Source organism: Gobio gobio, assembly GCF_949357685.1.
Source record: "Gobio gobio genome assembly, chromosome: 16".
NCBI classification, from domain to species: domain Eukaryota; kingdom Metazoa; phylum Chordata; class Actinopteri; order Cypriniformes; family Gobionidae; genus Gobio; species Gobio gobio.
Window position 1 is genome coordinate 29,483,965 of NC_137109.1, and position 16,563 is coordinate 29,500,527.

At 40.0% G+C, this 16,563-nt stretch overlaps 1 protein-coding gene across 12 annotated transcripts in view; it reads right to left on the reverse strand.

Annotated features, from left to right (window-relative positions):
- Window positions 1-136: 136 nt before the first annotated feature.
- Window positions 137-16,563, reverse strand: part of map7d3 (MAP7 domain containing 3) — a 52,017-nt gene continuing 35,590 nt past the window's right edge. Inside the window, exons 6-21 of one of the 12 annotated variants that reach the window (XM_079839138.1) lie at window positions 16,144-16,239; window positions 14,881-14,982; window positions 14,280-14,375; window positions 13,470-13,565; window positions 11,813-11,938; window positions 9,852-9,967; window positions 6,446-6,576; window positions 6,032-6,288; window positions 4,880-5,015; window positions 4,470-4,650; window positions 4,276-4,380; window positions 4,122-4,175; window positions 3,921-3,993; window positions 3,255-3,441; window positions 2,916-3,160; window positions 137-2,829 (exon numbers count right to left, since the gene is read on the reverse strand). In XM_079839138.1, the coding sequence (XP_079695264.1) occupies window positions 2,822-2,829; window positions 2,916-3,160; window positions 3,255-3,441; window positions 3,921-3,993; window positions 4,122-4,175; window positions 4,276-4,380; window positions 4,470-4,650; window positions 4,880-5,015; window positions 6,032-6,288; window positions 6,446-6,576; window positions 9,852-9,967; window positions 11,813-11,938; window positions 13,470-13,565; window positions 14,280-14,375; window positions 14,881-14,982; window positions 16,144-16,239 (2,009 nt within the window). In that variant the 3' untranslated portion in view covers window positions 137-2,821. Of the gene's footprint in view, window positions 2,830-2,915; window positions 3,161-3,254; window positions 3,442-3,920; window positions 3,994-4,121; window positions 4,176-4,275; window positions 4,381-4,469; window positions 4,651-4,879; window positions 5,016-6,031; window positions 6,289-6,445; window positions 6,580-9,851; window positions 9,992-11,812; window positions 11,939-13,469; window positions 13,566-14,279; window positions 14,376-14,880; window positions 14,983-16,143; window positions 16,240-16,563 lie in introns of all 12 variants that reach the window. The other 11 variants (XM_079839137.1, XM_079839135.1, XM_079839131.1 and 8 more) reach the window with 11 other exon arrangements.

Below are 16,563 nucleotides of genomic sequence, written 5' to 3' on the forward strand. Positions count from 1 at the left end.
TCCCCCCCTGAATAATTCCTTTGAAATGTTGCGATAAATCATTTTCCTAACACAATTGTAAGAATGAAAAAAAAGAAAGGAAACCTTTGTGAACAAATTCAAGCAATTGAGCATGAAACAATAAACGACTCCAAAGAACAGTATTTTATCTTCCAAAACTTTATTTTAACAATTTATACCTTCCCAGTACACTTTAGATATATTTACAAATATAATTTGTAGTCAGGGCTATTTCAAGACAAGAAGCTGCTCTAACAAAAGCAGATCCTATTCGTGACCCTGGTCGAGTAGAATGATTGTCATGGCCGAGGTAAGCTCACGTGACGCGTTAAGATATTAATATATGAAAATAAAATACAGCCCATTCTGCATCTAAGGCACCGTCCTATTCTACCCCTGTATTGAGTACAATTGACATTAAAGAACAGTTTCAGTTCTGATGTTTACAGCACAAAGGGCTCAAAAGGTCCTGTTAAGTGGAAACAATATTTGCATTGGAATGAACTCGACTAAAAGTGGCTGTGCCAGCGTATTACAAAAGCAAATGCAACAAACATGTACACGCATGCCTCGATGATCGGGTCTCCAGCAGCTACACCACAACATGAAGCAATTTTGGAAATTGAAAGTGTTGAGTACATATAAAAGGCCAAACCAAGGGGTCACAATGATCTCAAAACCATTTCTGAATTGCACTGAACATGTACACAAGTCTCATGCCAAGCGAGCATCACTTTAGAACCTCTGCAAACACTTTCCCACTGAAGAGTCGGAGTCAAAAAGCAATCTTGAAAGTGACTATCATACAACAAATGATAAAAACAACAGAAAGCGGATGCATATAAAATATCAGAAGAAACAGTAAACACACATTGAGGGATCTACAGTATTCCTAAACACAAATGGAATGATAGAAATAACGAAATGTACTTATCGATTGACCAGCTATGGCCATTGAATGATAAAAATAGTCTGAATAATATTTGGAAGGAAACTCCTCAACCATTTACACAACTACATTACACAACGCCAACTGAACTCTTCAAGCATACGGAGACCAATCATTCATTACAACCGTGTGGACATTTAAGTCAACAGTCAAATGCTCAATGGTCGAATATCAAATCCTTATAGATAAAGTCTAGTGCATACATCTCTTAAACTTCCCTGAATCCTCTAGCTGCAAACGTAAATCACAATTCCAAACGAGAGATGACATGCTCGTCGGTTGCTCTGCAAACACCCCTGTTCAACCGCACAGCAGCTTCATAAACAAAAAGCCCTCTTGACTTTGCTTGTGCCCTCAAGTCTACATTCGTTTTCCCTACTCGTGTCACTTTACACTGTTCAAAAAGATAAACGTGCACTGCTGCTGTAACTTGCCGTGTACCTGGCCTGTGAGTGTGGGACAGCATTTCATCTTTTAGTACAGAGTACGCCAACCTGCCGCCTAGTTATTCCCAACCATAAGTATGGCTAGACAGCCTAATACTGATTCACATAATACTTAGAAGAGTTTTAAATATATATTATGCATTTTCAAAGACAGAACCAAATTTAGTGTGGTTATTTAACCCATTAATGGATGGTGAGAAGTGAACTAACAAGAACTGTATACAAAGAAAACATCAGGTGATAGTACAGTACAACCCTGAGGGGACTTTGGGAATTTGAGAACATTAAATCATTCAAGTTTAGTTAACGAAACACGTTTCTTCAAACTCCAGGGAACAGACACCAGAAACATGCAAAAAGTGTGCAAGTTAGAGTTACAGTAATTCTGTTATATTATGTAATATCATAGCGCATAGACATCCAAAGTTATTGAGAATGCACTTAAATTAGATATTTGATAACTAGACATACTTATGTACATGTTTATTTACTACAAAACAGGAACGTACAACATAAAAACCTCATTAAACAGAAGCCACAAGTGCTATGCCGTCATCCTTCAATCTTAAGAGCAGCATGAACGTTTGCGCTCGATTTGAATTATAAACAGTCTGGTAAACGGGTTTAATGAAACATCTTGAGAAGGATTTGCTATGTACAAGTGTTGCACAGTAGGAATGCTCCTCGAGTTCTTGCACAGGGAATAGAGTGTTAAACACTATACAGTGGTGATGTTTATTCCTTTGGAGCGGAGAAACAGAAGCTTAGAGATAAATATCCTGAGGTCACATTAAAAGCACTCTAGAGTTGCTGCACCAGCAGCCCGTCTTAGGTCACATTCCTGAGCTCTGCTCACAGTTCAGACACAGGGTTTTAATTAGTACGTCTGTGACTGGAGCCGCCGTGTCAGCTGAAGATATGCGAGATGTTTCCTCTCTTAAAACGCTCTGCACTGACTCAATAACTAATCAGATCCTTCTACAAAATGCTTGCGTTGAAATTATAATGAATTTGTATGTGCCACGTGAACACCTGAACTGGAATTTAGCAAAAAAGTGCACGTGGTAACCGTCATGAGACAGCAGCCGTTTATATGTGGAGAAGCCACATTAATAAATAAAGTTGTCTCCACGTTTTAAAAGACAAAAAAGAAACCCCAAAACATTTATGAAAAAAAATCCTGGTGAAGAGCTGCTAAAAGAAGCAAGCACACTGAAGGAATCTATCAATTCCCCTGAAGCATTTATTTAGCTAATTTCTTCCAACTTGTGTTTATTTTCTCTTGCTTTATCCGTCTATTATCTGCAGAGGCTGTGCGGCACTGTGCGCTCTCTGTGCGTCGAGTCTGAGCGCTGACACTCTGAGGCTCAGCTGGACGTGACTCGTGGAGTGCAATAATCAGCAGGCCTTAAACAGACCTGCGCATTCACATCTCTGAAAGAACAAGAGAAACATGGTCAAACTGATATAAACTAATACAATAACATTTAACAGACTTAAGAGAGACGCCAAGCTCTCACCGGACAGGGTTTCAATAGACTGGGCTGGATGAACTGAGCTTGTTTTCTCTTCAAAGGCCACTCTAGGCCCTTCAGGGCCCCCATCGTCCATCAGGGGTTTGCTTTTCGCATGAACACCCAGATCGATCAGCTCCTCAAAGCTCCAGGGTCCTCCTTTACCATTCAACCCAGGCACCAGGCTCACTTTAGAGTCCTCGTTCACAAACTCAGAGCCCTCCATCAGACAGGACTTTGGAGGGGGGCTGCTGGAGATTAAAGCACATATTTTTAAAGGTGAAGTTGTTTTATGCACCACAACCCCAGATAAAAATAAATAAAAAGAGGTTGTTTTTTTTTTACCTGTCCACTGAGGGATCCTCTGTGCTAGGTCCATTGCTGTTCTCCATATTATCGACATCTTTTTGTCTGTTCATACTAACATCTGGTTCCACCCGTTCGGCAAGTGGCTCCTCCACAGGCATGTAATGCTCCTGAGAGTCTGATGGCTCTGTTTCATTGGCACTCTGCTCTGACTCAGCCTCATTCTCTGAAATGTACGAGTTATTCCATCCTACATTAGAGCTACACAATATTTCGAAATAAAAAGCACAATAAGGCCTAGTGCGATTATCAAAATGCGAATGTTGCGATTGAATACAAATATTAAGCTCATGATCTTTAGTTTGCATTAAATGCTGCTTCACATGAACTTTATCTCTTCATCAGTTTGGATCGATTATAACCTGCATTTGGGAGTACATAATTCGCCACCCCTTTCACCAATTTTTTTGTGGAGTTTCCCCCCCCCAACAATATAGATTGCAGAAAAACCAATATTTTTCCTATATCATTCAGCTATATCGTACAAATTGTGATGGATTAACCTGGCCAATATTTCGAGATTTTTAACACTGGCTGCCTTTTTGAATTTGCTTATTTAGTAAATATTGTGTAAAATAAGTGTTCACTACAAATAAACTAACTGCTGTTGTCAACAAAGTAATATTCTGCCATAAAAATACTGACCCTTATTTTCACAGTTTATTTGGTCCTCAGCCTCCTCTCCATTTTCATCAGAATTGTCTCTCTCATCATTACTCTGAGAGCACACACACAGACACAACATAAGTAACTTTTTGGGAATGGAAATGGTGCACAACAGACATCATGCCTCGACACTATATAATAATGAGCTGTGCGCTATACAATTCAAGTTGTTAAACTTGCCTTAAAATCCATTTGGTCTGCTTTTCTGGTTCTCTTCATAATTTCTTCAATTCTCTGCAGATGGAGACAAAATATTCAAGCAACTTTTTTTAATTTACAGCAGCTAACTGAAATGCAAAATGTGTAAATGTCAGTGTCATGTGATAGTGTCCACCTTCTTTCTCTCCATGCGCTCCTGTTGGTTCTGTTGCATAATGCGTTCTCTCTCCTGACGCTGCTTCTCCGCCTCCTCTAGGGCTTTTGCTTCAGCCTCCTCACGCTGTCATTGGATGAGCAGGAAGTCGATTATTCAACCAGAAACATCTACATCTCTATCATGATCTCAATGCAATGGTAGAGTCAACGAACCTCTTTCTGTTCCTCAACCTGTCTTTGCTGCTCCTCTAGCTCTGTCTGCTGTCTCTCCTCCTCTGCTACACGAGCCTGCTCCTCCTCTTCTCGCTTCCTCTCCTCCACGAGCCTCTTCTCCTCCTCTAGGCGCCTCAAGCGCTCCACCTCCGCTTGCCGCTTCTCCTCCTCTTTCCTCAGCCTGTTGACACACGATACCTCAGGGCCTTTCACACTTCAAAGGTAAATAGTTTTAACACAGATGCAGGGTTCGCTTCATAATGACTGTATGCATCACAACCCTGAACAAGAAAAACAAGAATATGACTACAAACATATGCCAGAGACTTTGTTATGATTTTTCCTGATTAAAGGGGGGTTAAAGATAATAATGCAAAAGCACGGCACTGAAGCTAATCAATTAAACACACCGCTCCTCTTCTTCTTTCTGTATGCGGAGTAGCTCTTCTTTCTCCTTCTGTTCGCGGGCCAGACGACGGTTCTCCGCCAGGATCTTGGAAGCCTCTGCGGCTGAGTTGGTTCCTGCGTTGGCTTTGGAATTGGATTCTGGAAAAACACACACATACATTATGTATATTAACATCCAAAGTGCAACATTACCGCAGTTGTTACAGTAATACACAATACAATGAAATGAAAGAGAGGTGAAGGCATGATTAGTGATATGTTTCCAGCAGAGGGCACTGTGTCTCAAGGATAAACCAGCTCGGCACTGTATACAATCTGAGTAACCCCAGATGTACTTGACCTTGATAATTCATATCTAAGAAGACAGTTCATCACACAAACGGTTCTCGGTTTGCTGCTGTATTAACTCAAAGGCTTTGTTTTAGCCAGCCAGACATTTGGCGAGACAAGAAGTGCTTAAACTCAAGCTTTTTCAAATCGTAAAATTATTAAATAAATCTGCTTTACAATCATTACTACAACACTGGGCAGAGGATCTTATACGTATTTAAAGTAACACTAATTACAGAGCTTGAAAAGTAGTACTGTACCCTTCCCTTCATATTCAACAATTATTTTTTTACAATTAATTAAACTCTAAATGCTTAATTCAAAAGATGTTAAGAAGATATTTCAGCCTTAGAGAGTTACATATTTCACACTGTTGATAAACTTTATACGTTTTAAATGGATCATTTCTGAAAGAAATGTCAATTAAATTCCACAAATGTTAGAATTTAAAATCTGCCAGAGAAGGCATTTAAACTATTTCTTTCGAGTTCTACAAGTAAAAATCCCATTCATTTAAAAAAAAAAAAAATAGGGGAAATAATTTTTAACGATAACTTAAGCTGTTAAAGACAGACATACTGTGAGCTACATGGTTTAGCCGCAGAATTCATAAATAAAAAAAAAACACATTACCCATGATCCACCAGTCAGGGAATTGAAACAAGTCGCACTAAAAAAAACTATGTAGAGCTGGCCCACTACCAAATTTTTAGATTTAATTTAACATTTCAATTACATTTCCTGACGTGGAAATCACAATTTTAAAATTCCCTAACATTTTAATTTCTCTGTTTCTCTATATTTGGGTTTTTGAGTTCACTCACCCTCTTTGGTCTTGGGTGTGGGTGTGGGTGTTGGTGTTGGTGTGGGTGTCGTGCTGGTTTCTGGAGACTGTGGGGCGACAGGCATAATGGGAGACATATCTTTTGGCTTGGAATCCCTCCTGCGAAGGGTGGGCGGGCCGGTGGGGGTTAGAGCAGGTTTCTGGATGGGTGGAGGTTTGGATGTGGCAGAGGGCTGAGGGGATGGTGGACGTTGTTTCAAGCCGCTGGGGGAAGGAGGGCGGAAACGTGGACTCTGCCTGAAGGAGACAAACGTAAAAGGACAGAGGGGTTAAAAATATGGGCTTCTACTACAATGGGAGATGCAATTTGAGCAGCAGATTGTAAAGGTTTGAAATCAAACTATCAGTTTAGAGTGAAACCACCGCAGGCTAAAACTGATCTAAGGGGTCTTACTTGGCTGCTCCAGGTGAGGGCGCTCTTGAGGAGGTGTTAGCAGCGGGAGCAGGAGACGGGGATCGGTGTCGACTGGAGGGTGAGGCAGGGCGTTTTCCTACTGGTGACGTGAAGCGCTTCTCCTCACCTTTCTGCTTTTACAAATGCAAAAAAAAAGAACAAATTTGAGAGATCACACCTCATCCACCCTATGGAATAACGAGCAAAACCCTTAACTTTGTGGTCTGACTATTGGACTAAACAGAAGAGCCTCACATTTGCTTAATAAGTAGTGATCATCAATGTTCACAGTAATATTTATATTACTCTATTGCGGTTAGGGTTTTACTTTTATCATCAATATGAACAAGAATGGAGTAAACATGTCCTTTCAATCTATTTTAATCTTCGGTCCACATGCTCAGGATGTCATTGGGACAAATTAACTAAGTGTGGGACAGGCTCATAAATGTGAAGATGTCTTTTACTGAAAAACACATGAACACAGTGAAGCAGCTAGCAGTGAGTACACCATGTTTTCAGCAGACTCTAGTGACAAACTCTCCGAAAGATTATCAAGCAGATCAGATATACTGAGCTATAATGCCAAGCCCCTGGAGAAGCTACAGTACGAACATCAGAGGGAAACATGTCAGTTTCAATTTATATTTCTCCAGTGAATATACCATTGCAAAACCCACACACACTCAAGCTCGCTTAGCGTTCATTTTAAGTAGGGCAGTGCTACAAATTAACTGTGTCTGAATGAATCACTGAAGTGGGCATTTCTAAACCTCTATATGAGGGATCAGACTGTCACATATAGTTTGTATCTGATTGTAAGGTATCCGCCAGTCTCGGGAGACCATAGATCACATCGGATGAGGGTCACCAATGCAGCGTAGATTGTGACTCGAAAGTCAGAATTGGGAGTTGCAGTCTCAGACGTGAACTCTGAGGCAGGTTGGATAGTTTGGCTCCTGGCCTTCATCATTAGCCGCCGATTAATTTTAAGTTAAAAAAAAATGTAGAAGCTCTGTGTTAAGAGCCTGAATATTTCTAAAAGACTCAAATTTTTAACATACATGACCGTTCAAAGGTTTTTGGACTATTTTGTTCTTTAGAACTGAATGAAAAATTCTACACAAGTGTGTGTAAGCAAGCGTTTCTACCAACACACACTCAAATTTCCTTCTTTGTTGAAATATGTCCAAACGCAATCCAACTATGGAACTTTGGTCATATTGAACCAGCAGTTTGAATACAACACTGATGAGGCTGAGTAAGTTACTTAAATGTTTGACTACCTAAATAAATATATAAATAAATAAATAGTTAAAGGACAACTCCGGTGAAAAATGAACCTAGGGGTAATTAACACATGGTTACCGAGTAGATCGTTCTCTGGGATGCGTTTTCATGAAAATCGAATGTAAAGAGTTTTATCTTTAAAAACAGATTAGCTTATAACGCTAGTATATGGGGCATAGAATAAGTAAAATTAAATCGCTAGTTAATACCACTAACAAGGCTCAAAATAGCCTCACACTAACACGGTAACATAATGAGGGTCCCTACATGCAAATCGAAGCATTGAGAACTTTGTAAGTGTACAAACAGTTTAATAAGAAGATACTTTATAAAAACAGTACATTACACATATACAGACAGGAGCCATCTTGGAAAACAGTCTCGACAAGTCGAGCCACGAACGCTGTGCTAAGCTGCGATAATTCCTATCGACCAGCTCACTTTGCACAGCGTTCGTGGCTCGACTCGTCGAGACTGTTTTCCAAGATGGCTCCTGTCTGTATGCGCGTAATGTACTGTCTTTATAAAGTATCTTCTTATTAAACTGTTTGTACACTTGAAAAGTTCTTAGTGCTTCGGTTTGCATGTAGGGACCCTCATTATGCTACCGTGTTAGTGTGAGGCTATTTTGAGCCTTGTTAGTGGTATTAACTAGCGATTTAATTTGACTTATTCTATGCACCATATACTAGCGTTATAAGCTAATCTGTTTTTAGAGATAAAACTCTTTACATTTGATTTTCATGAAAACGCATCCCAGTGAACGATCTACTCGGTAACCATGTGTTAATTACCCCTAGGTTCATTTTTCACCGGAGTTGTCCTTTAAAATGGCAAAAACATTAGAAGGTTACTCTTGCCCCTTTCTGTACTGAGATCTGTTACAGTCACAGTAATGAAAGAATACATCAAGTATGTACAACAGGACTTCCAATGCCTTGGCCAAGCATGAGCATCTGCACACTTGCACAGAATACAAGTTGCAGTGTGTGTGTGTGTTCACTACTCACTGCCCCTAAGGTGTGTACTAACTTGGATGGGTTAAATGCAGAGGACAAATTCAGTAGTATGGGTTAACAAACTTGGCCTTCTTTACTATCCCATCATTTCTAAAGCGAGGAGGGCTTAAAGTTACTGATGAAACCCAGTTCCCTGTCTCTCCAATACACACTGCTGCTGCTGCTGGAACGGTCTTAAGCCGGGATCAGATAGTGTTATTCAGAACGAACAGCTCACTGATTAACGTCAGGGATAAATCCAAGCTGTTTTGCAAAGCAAACCATAATATACGGACATAAAAATGTCTGAATGAGTACATATTGTTTTATGGCAAAACAACTAACAAAGACACAGATAACTGTAGTTCCGTTAAGCTTATCCTAGTAATGAGATTATTAAGGACACTCTTGAGATCAAATTATATACATATACCATGCATCTCATCTGTAAGTTTTTCTTTAATTGTTTTTGTGGGGTCTAAATATCTAAAACACTAGTGAAAATGCATCAATTTTGCGTTTATCTAATTTAATAAAAGTACCGTTCAAAAGTTTGGGGTCAGTAAGATAAAAAAAAAAATTATTTTACTCAGTACGGATGCATTAAATAGATCAAAAGTGTCAGCAAGACATTTACCAAGTTACAATAGATTTACATTGCATTTTAAATAAATGCTGTTTTCTTTTACTTTATTTCAAAGAATCCTGAAAAAATATCCACAAAATTTGTTTCCACAAAAATATTAAGCAGCACAACTATTTTCAACATTGATAATAATAATAATAATTGCTTCTTGAGCAGCAAATCATCATATTAGAAGGATTCCTGAAGGATCATGTGATACTGAAGACTGGAGTAATGATGAGAAAATTCAGCTTTGCCATCAGAGGAATAAATAAAATATACTCACACAGAAAACTGTTTTAAATTGTAATATTATTTCACAAGAATCTGTTTTTACTGTAATTTTTGTATTAAATAAATGCAGCCGTGGAGAGTATAACCTTCTTTTAAAAACCTAAACATTTTTAAATGAAAATGTAACCATTTCTTACTGAGATAAAGAAAAAGAAAGAAAAACAATTTCAAAGTAGAAGTTGACATATCATCTGCTCACCTGTGTCATACTGGAGATGGCATCCGCAGAGACAGAAGTAGGCGGGCCTTTCTTTCGGTCGCTGCTGCGACTGCGTAGTGGTCCGCGGGCCGGGGGCTGCATGGGGCTGGCAGATGCTGAACGAGGACACAGGTGAGACTCTGGTAAAGGACACAGTCAGTGGTGCACAGCCAGGGACAGCAGGGAAGGGACGTCACAAGCAGCCGAGTGGGTGAGCAAAGCAGGTAGAGGTAGGGACAGAAAAAAGAAGAGAGAAGGGGAAAGGGATGATAAAAGCACAAAACATTGGTGTAGTTAGATCAGTAATACTGGTTGATTGGGAACTGTTGTTGATAAGCACCGATGGCCTCAGGAAGGCAGGGTTTGATGGGTGGGTTGGTGGTAGTGAGACAGAGAGAAACATGGCAGGGGACAGACAACACACTGGTCACCAATACATTAAAGCACACCTTCGTCTGCACCAAGCAAGCACCTTAGGCTGCAGTTTTAGTCAGCTCAACAACACAGCAAATTTAACAACATTCACTCACTCATTCTTCCCTTTTAGCCACATCATGCCAAATCTGATGTTAAACTGACTTTTCACTATCTACAACATTCGCAAACTGTTGCAATTCACCCCACTAATGGTTTCATATTAGACCCATCATTCTTGTACCTTTGTTTTTTCCAGTTTTCAAATACTTTCTCCTTCAAATCAAAGTTTAAAATGTTATGCTTCATCTTTTAGTTGGTTGGTTTAGCTAATGGCTTAGAATTATGCGGTTAGCCATTGTTGTGCTCTATAGAGATGGTAACTGATCAAGGGATGCCCAGTATCTGTTGGTGAAGCTGAGGTGAAGTGAGGTAAGCAATAAGGGCCGACCTGGCGAATGGGTCTGCTGTGACAGTGGGATTTCTGGGATAATCTCGACCCACTATAATTAACTCTGACTGTTAGCATCATGGAAAGCCTATAAATGTAATTGATCCATAAGCTGCTGATTCATAATCATCTCTCCATCTATATTAAGAAACCAATAATGCAGTTCAGACTTAGCAATGCTGATAGCATCTTGTCAACATCACACCCAGTCAAACACGATACACATTTGAACTTCAGCGCTTACAGGTTGCTGGGAATTTAAAGAGAGTATGGTAGCATTGGAAACTGAAGATGATATGTTTAGGATGTGAGCTGCCCTCTGTGGATCAGCTGGGGATTGAAGTAGCAACAGCAGGGCGAAGATTCACTCCACTCATTCCCTCTCACACACAGAACCGCTCGGCTAATCAGCTTACAAAAGCTCCCTCAGCAATAGCCCTGGAACACCTTGCAAATGTTTATGTGTGTGTGTGTGTGTGTGTGTGTATTTTAGAGATTGAGAGAAGGGTAAAAACTAGTGATGCACCGAAATGAAAACTTTTGAGTGACTTCAGACATCTAATGCTTGAACTGATATATATAATGGAGTAATTTGTACATCTGTATACATTGTGGCATTACATTGACGCTGGCACTGTTGTGCAGTCACGCTTATCTGTCTAGATGTGAATCATGCAGAGAAGGTACACGTGCCTCGTTAACTGTAAATGCCATCTAATTTCTGATATCATCATCAGATGGTAGCTACATTCATTCAATCCAATTAAACCTAGATCGATTCTCGTGCACGCTGCTTTGGATAACTAAACAATTTCTGTTACATGTTCCAGGACATTTTTCCTTTTCGACAGACATGAAAAATTCAATAGAATTTTGGTAAAAAGTTCAATGATAAAACATTTCTGTGCATCTCTAGAAGACTGCCAAGACTGCTTATCTATGCGTATAAAACGATGCATGTGATTCAAGCTACATTAAAAAACTCCAGCACGCCCGCTATAACACGCCAACCAAGCACCCCTGCAGAGCGCTTTATATCTACACACAAGTGGAGGGTTCTGGTACGAGCTGGGCCTCCCTTTCTCTCTAGTGTTACCTTGGACGTCGCCTCCTTCGGCAGACAGGGCCGCGGCACTCTTGCTTCTAGCTAGCGAGGCCTGGGTGGGTGTGAGCAGCCGACTGAGGACATCGATGTCCACGGGGGTGGCCAATGAGCGGCGAGCTATAGACACGGTGTGCCCAAACAGACACGAAAAACAGAGCAGACAAAAGGGAAAAGAAAAAAGAGGTTAAGGAATAAACACAAAGGAGGAAGGAGGAAGGAGGAAGGAACGACACCAATGTGATTTAAAATGCAAGAATCAACACAAAAACCAAAGAGAAAAGTGATTGTGGTTCAAATGTAAACAGTGGGCGGCTGATGCATTCAAGGTGAGACTCTATGCTGGAGAAAAAAAGAACATTAGTGAGATATGGGAGAGGTGACTGGGAGCAGGGCTGTGGACTTGGAGGTGAAAACAAAAGGGAAAAAGCCAGGACTAAAGAGTAACTTGAAGAGCTTTTTGAGATCCATCTGATGAGTCAAATACTTTCAGTTAGGTGTTTTAAATTTGAGGTGTACATCAAATTTAGTATTAAGAAACCGATTAAAGGTCAGCATTTGATTTTTAGTCTCGTCTCTTCTGCTGTTTTACAGAATGTAGGGAAAACTAAAATTCTGGTCAAACAGCACTAATTTGATAAAGTTTGTACACCGCAAAACTGTAGCAGAACATGCTAACAGGTGCAAAAAGCTCTTGCTGTCATGACATGTTTGTAACCTGGGTTACAAATTCGCAGTTGGGAAAAACAGAAATATGAAGGAGTAAAAACGTAATGTCTCTTTTCCCCCTTGGCACTGTATAGATTCACTCGAAGTTGTGAAGAGAGGGTGAGGCTGTGAAGCTTTTGTGAGCTCAGTAATGAGGAAGTGCTCTCAAAACATAGAAACCTGGTGTCTACTTAAACAAGTACGCACTGATAGGCAAACTCTAAAATGGTCCATCACAACACAATTCAGTAGGTAATTTAGTTTTCAAGAGTGACTATATAACCAGAAGTATTAAGATGTCCTGCAAACATGACATCTAGAAATAAATACAGCACAAGAAAAAGCCTTCCTGTTAATAATAATAATATAAAACCAGTCAACATTCTGCAACAGACACACTCACAAACACACACTGAAAACAGCCATGGCACCAGGGGCCAAACTCATTGGTTAATGTCATATGGAAGAAAAACAACACAATGTTCACATAAACAAAAAGCACATTGTATTAACATACAAAAAAAGCTCATTCCTGGTGAGTAGGTCAGTTAGCGAGAAATCCCTGAGAGAACGAAGCAACAAGGAAAGGTTAAGACGAACTGGAAGCTCAAGGGAGAAGAAAAAAAAAAAACGATTTGTGGACAAAAGAGCATCAACATTAGCGGATTGTTATATTTCTGGATGCATGATGATTTGATGCACGAGTAGAAGGGCGAGGCAAGCAAAGAACGTAGGGAGAGAGACGCAGCACTTTTATAAACACAAACCAATCATTTAAACCCCATGCTCCCCCCAATAACCTTATTAACCCTACTTCGTGTTCTTTTAGGTTGCAGATAAAACAAGAGCAGGGCGAACCATAGAAAGCGGAAAAAGTTTGCGCTTTTTTATTAGTAAACGGCGAACAGGTACATGTGAAATGTCCCGGCCAGGACTTAAGCACCTGATTCATCTGCTGTGGATTTCTCTGGTTTGGCGGCGGGCTGTGTTTTAGCCCCCATTCGAGAGAGGGAGGAGCTTCGCTTCTTCGGGATTGGGCCTACAGACAGAGTGGACAGGGCAGCATTTAGAATCAATCAGGAAGCAGGGCCTCTTCTGTTTCAGCTTACACGTGCCATTTGCAGTGAATGAAGAAATGGTATTTTGATGAGGACAATGCAGCTAGGCTCTGCTTTATAATTGTGGTTCTATTTACAGTAGGTTTTAAGTGGATCTGGAGCATAGTAATTGTAAAGGTTTAAGAGGCGCATGCTTGCAAATGCCTGTGCAAGCTCCCTGTCCATGCCGGCTTAAATGCATATTTGCATAGAAACTAGATTTTCAGAATGACAATGTGAAAACTGCTGAGCTAAAGTAAGCAAATAAAGGCTCACACCCATTATTTCATTAAAAATGATGTAGGAGATCCTATGATTGTTCATTGTTCTCTAGCTCTGTATTGTGTGCAGAAATATGTTAAATGGATAGTTCACCCATCATATTACTATCATCATATTACTCACCACTTCAAACCCATATGACTTTCTTTCTTCTTTGGAACACAAAAGAAGAAATTAAGAGAAATGACTGATACTTTTATGGTGCTGAAGCTCCAGCCCGCATTCATGTAATTTGGGGGGAAATAGTAAGTTCTTCCTTTTGTATTTCACAGAAGAAAATATTTAAGGTAGGGCACGACATGAGGGTGAGTAAATAAAGACAATTTTAATTAGTCTAATTCTTTAAAAGATGAGCAGCACGGGTAGTTTGGCACCTGTCTTTTCCACCTGAGGCTGCTTATGAGCTTCTTTATAGGCCTGAGGAGCATTGCTAGGCAACCGGTTCAAAGATGAACTTCTCCGCTTCGCACCTGAGGGACAAAAGAGAGCTTAGCTCCTGAATAGAGAACATGGGTTTTACTCATGAGGGACTAAAGACATACTTCAAAGATGAAACACACACACACACAAAATCTAAAATCGACACAAAAGTGATCGAAAATAATAATCTTTCTTGGCACCACACTAGAATGTGCCTGCACAGAAGGAAATGAAGAGGTGACTGTTGTGAAACCGCCTGAGTCATGGCTGGCTGCTCCTGTTAGAGGAAAAGGAAACTGTGGGGAGAAACAGCATGTCTGCAAGAATCATAAGCTGCCGAGATGGCAAAAACACTTATGGCCCATTCACAAACACAATGGTGTATTTGCATTTAAATAACAGTATAAAATGAACCACAGGGAGAGGCACCTGTGTGAGACATGACTTGTCATTAAGTTCTGCTTAGAACACATGACCAGCATTAAAGAGTATGTACTCATGCACATGTATCATAAGGATAAGGAAAAGGCAGGAGAGGGCAGGGAGGACACTTACTTTTATCAGGAGAATTAATGAGGGTGGCAGAGGATGAGGAGAGACGCTTGCTGATGACTGAGTCAGTCTGTTTCAGGTTCGTAGTAGAGGAAGAGCGCTTATCTACAGGGGAGGGTAAATACGCACACAGACAGAGACAGACAGGGAGTGGAATTAGAGTTACAGGGGTTTGCACGTGCTAAGTTATTGTTAATTACAATAATACAAGCTGGTTTATCTACATTTTAAGGATGGGGTGACACATGGACAAACAAAATTAGGGTTTGCTCAATAGCTAATCCTGAAGTCATGTGGTTGCCTTACATGTATGTAACATGCAATTTTGTTTAAAATAAATCAATCAATAAATCAATAAATAAAACCGGTTAAAAGTTTGGAAACATTATTTTTAATGTTTTTTGAAAGAGTCTCATATGCTATCAAGTCTGCAATTATTTGACCAAAAATACAGAAAAAATGTAATATTGTTAAATATTATTACAATTTAAAATAATGGTTTTCTATTTTCATTTACTTTAAATTTGTATTTATTTTTGTGATGGAAAGCTGAATTTTCAGCATCATTACTCCAGTCTTCAGTGTCGCATGATCCTTCAGAAATCATTCTGAATTTCGTGATAAAATGGACTGAATTCTTAATATGTTCGTGTGGGAACTAGGATTGAAGTGTGTTCCGCGCTTAAAACAAGCCAACTGTTAACTGTTAAAGATTGCATTCAGAACCGTTTGGTACACACGTGCACTGTACCGAAAGCCCTGTACCGAACCGGTTTGGTACGAATACATGTACCGTTACACCCCTAATATATGTGCGTGTGTGTGTGTGTGTGTGTGTGTGTGTGTGTGTGCGTGCGTGCGTGTGTGTATGTATGTATGCATGCATGCATGTATGTATATGTAATAAATCAATAATGGGATAAATCATAAGTATTGTGCACTACAGCGAACCCAGTCTAAAAAGGCAGGGACAACACATAATGTTAGTAAACATTCAAACAGTCGTTACATCTGGATAAAAAGAGGGGAGAAAAATCACAAACTCAAAGCGACATGCATCCCCGGAACCAATGTAGGTGCTTTGGAGAGAACACTCTTTGTTACAATCCCTGGCAAGTGAATAAAATATATTGTTATAAAAAACTGAGTGAGTGAATGAGAAACAGCAAGTACAGCCCCAGTCAGATTAGTGCACGTATGAGCAAAGAGGAGAAGTGGGCATTTTGTGTCAAGTCACGCCATGGGCAGGCAAACAGTATAAACCACCTTGTGACGTCTGATTCCTGGGTGGCTTGGAGGCTGGAGAAGCAGGAGAGATTACTATAGCAATCGGGGAGGAGGTGGAGCCACTGTCACTCTGTCCTGTGGGCAGGGACAGACAGGTCGCTATTGGAAATGGACTTGCTCTCCATGGAAAGAGTGAGAGAGGTGGAAAACCATAGCTGACAACATGAGATTTCCATCCCTAAGTAGTGTTGCGCACAACCACAGCACACAGATCAACAAACAAACATGACTTGTAAAACGTTAAGTGTGTCATTTTTTGGATGTTTGGGAAATAGTTTCTCCTATCCCAGTTCAATATACTATTACATTTATTTATATTGTAAACACGGATTATTTATTTATATATATATTAGGGATGCCACAATTCTCAATATAATATTGAACCGTTCGGTACGGCCT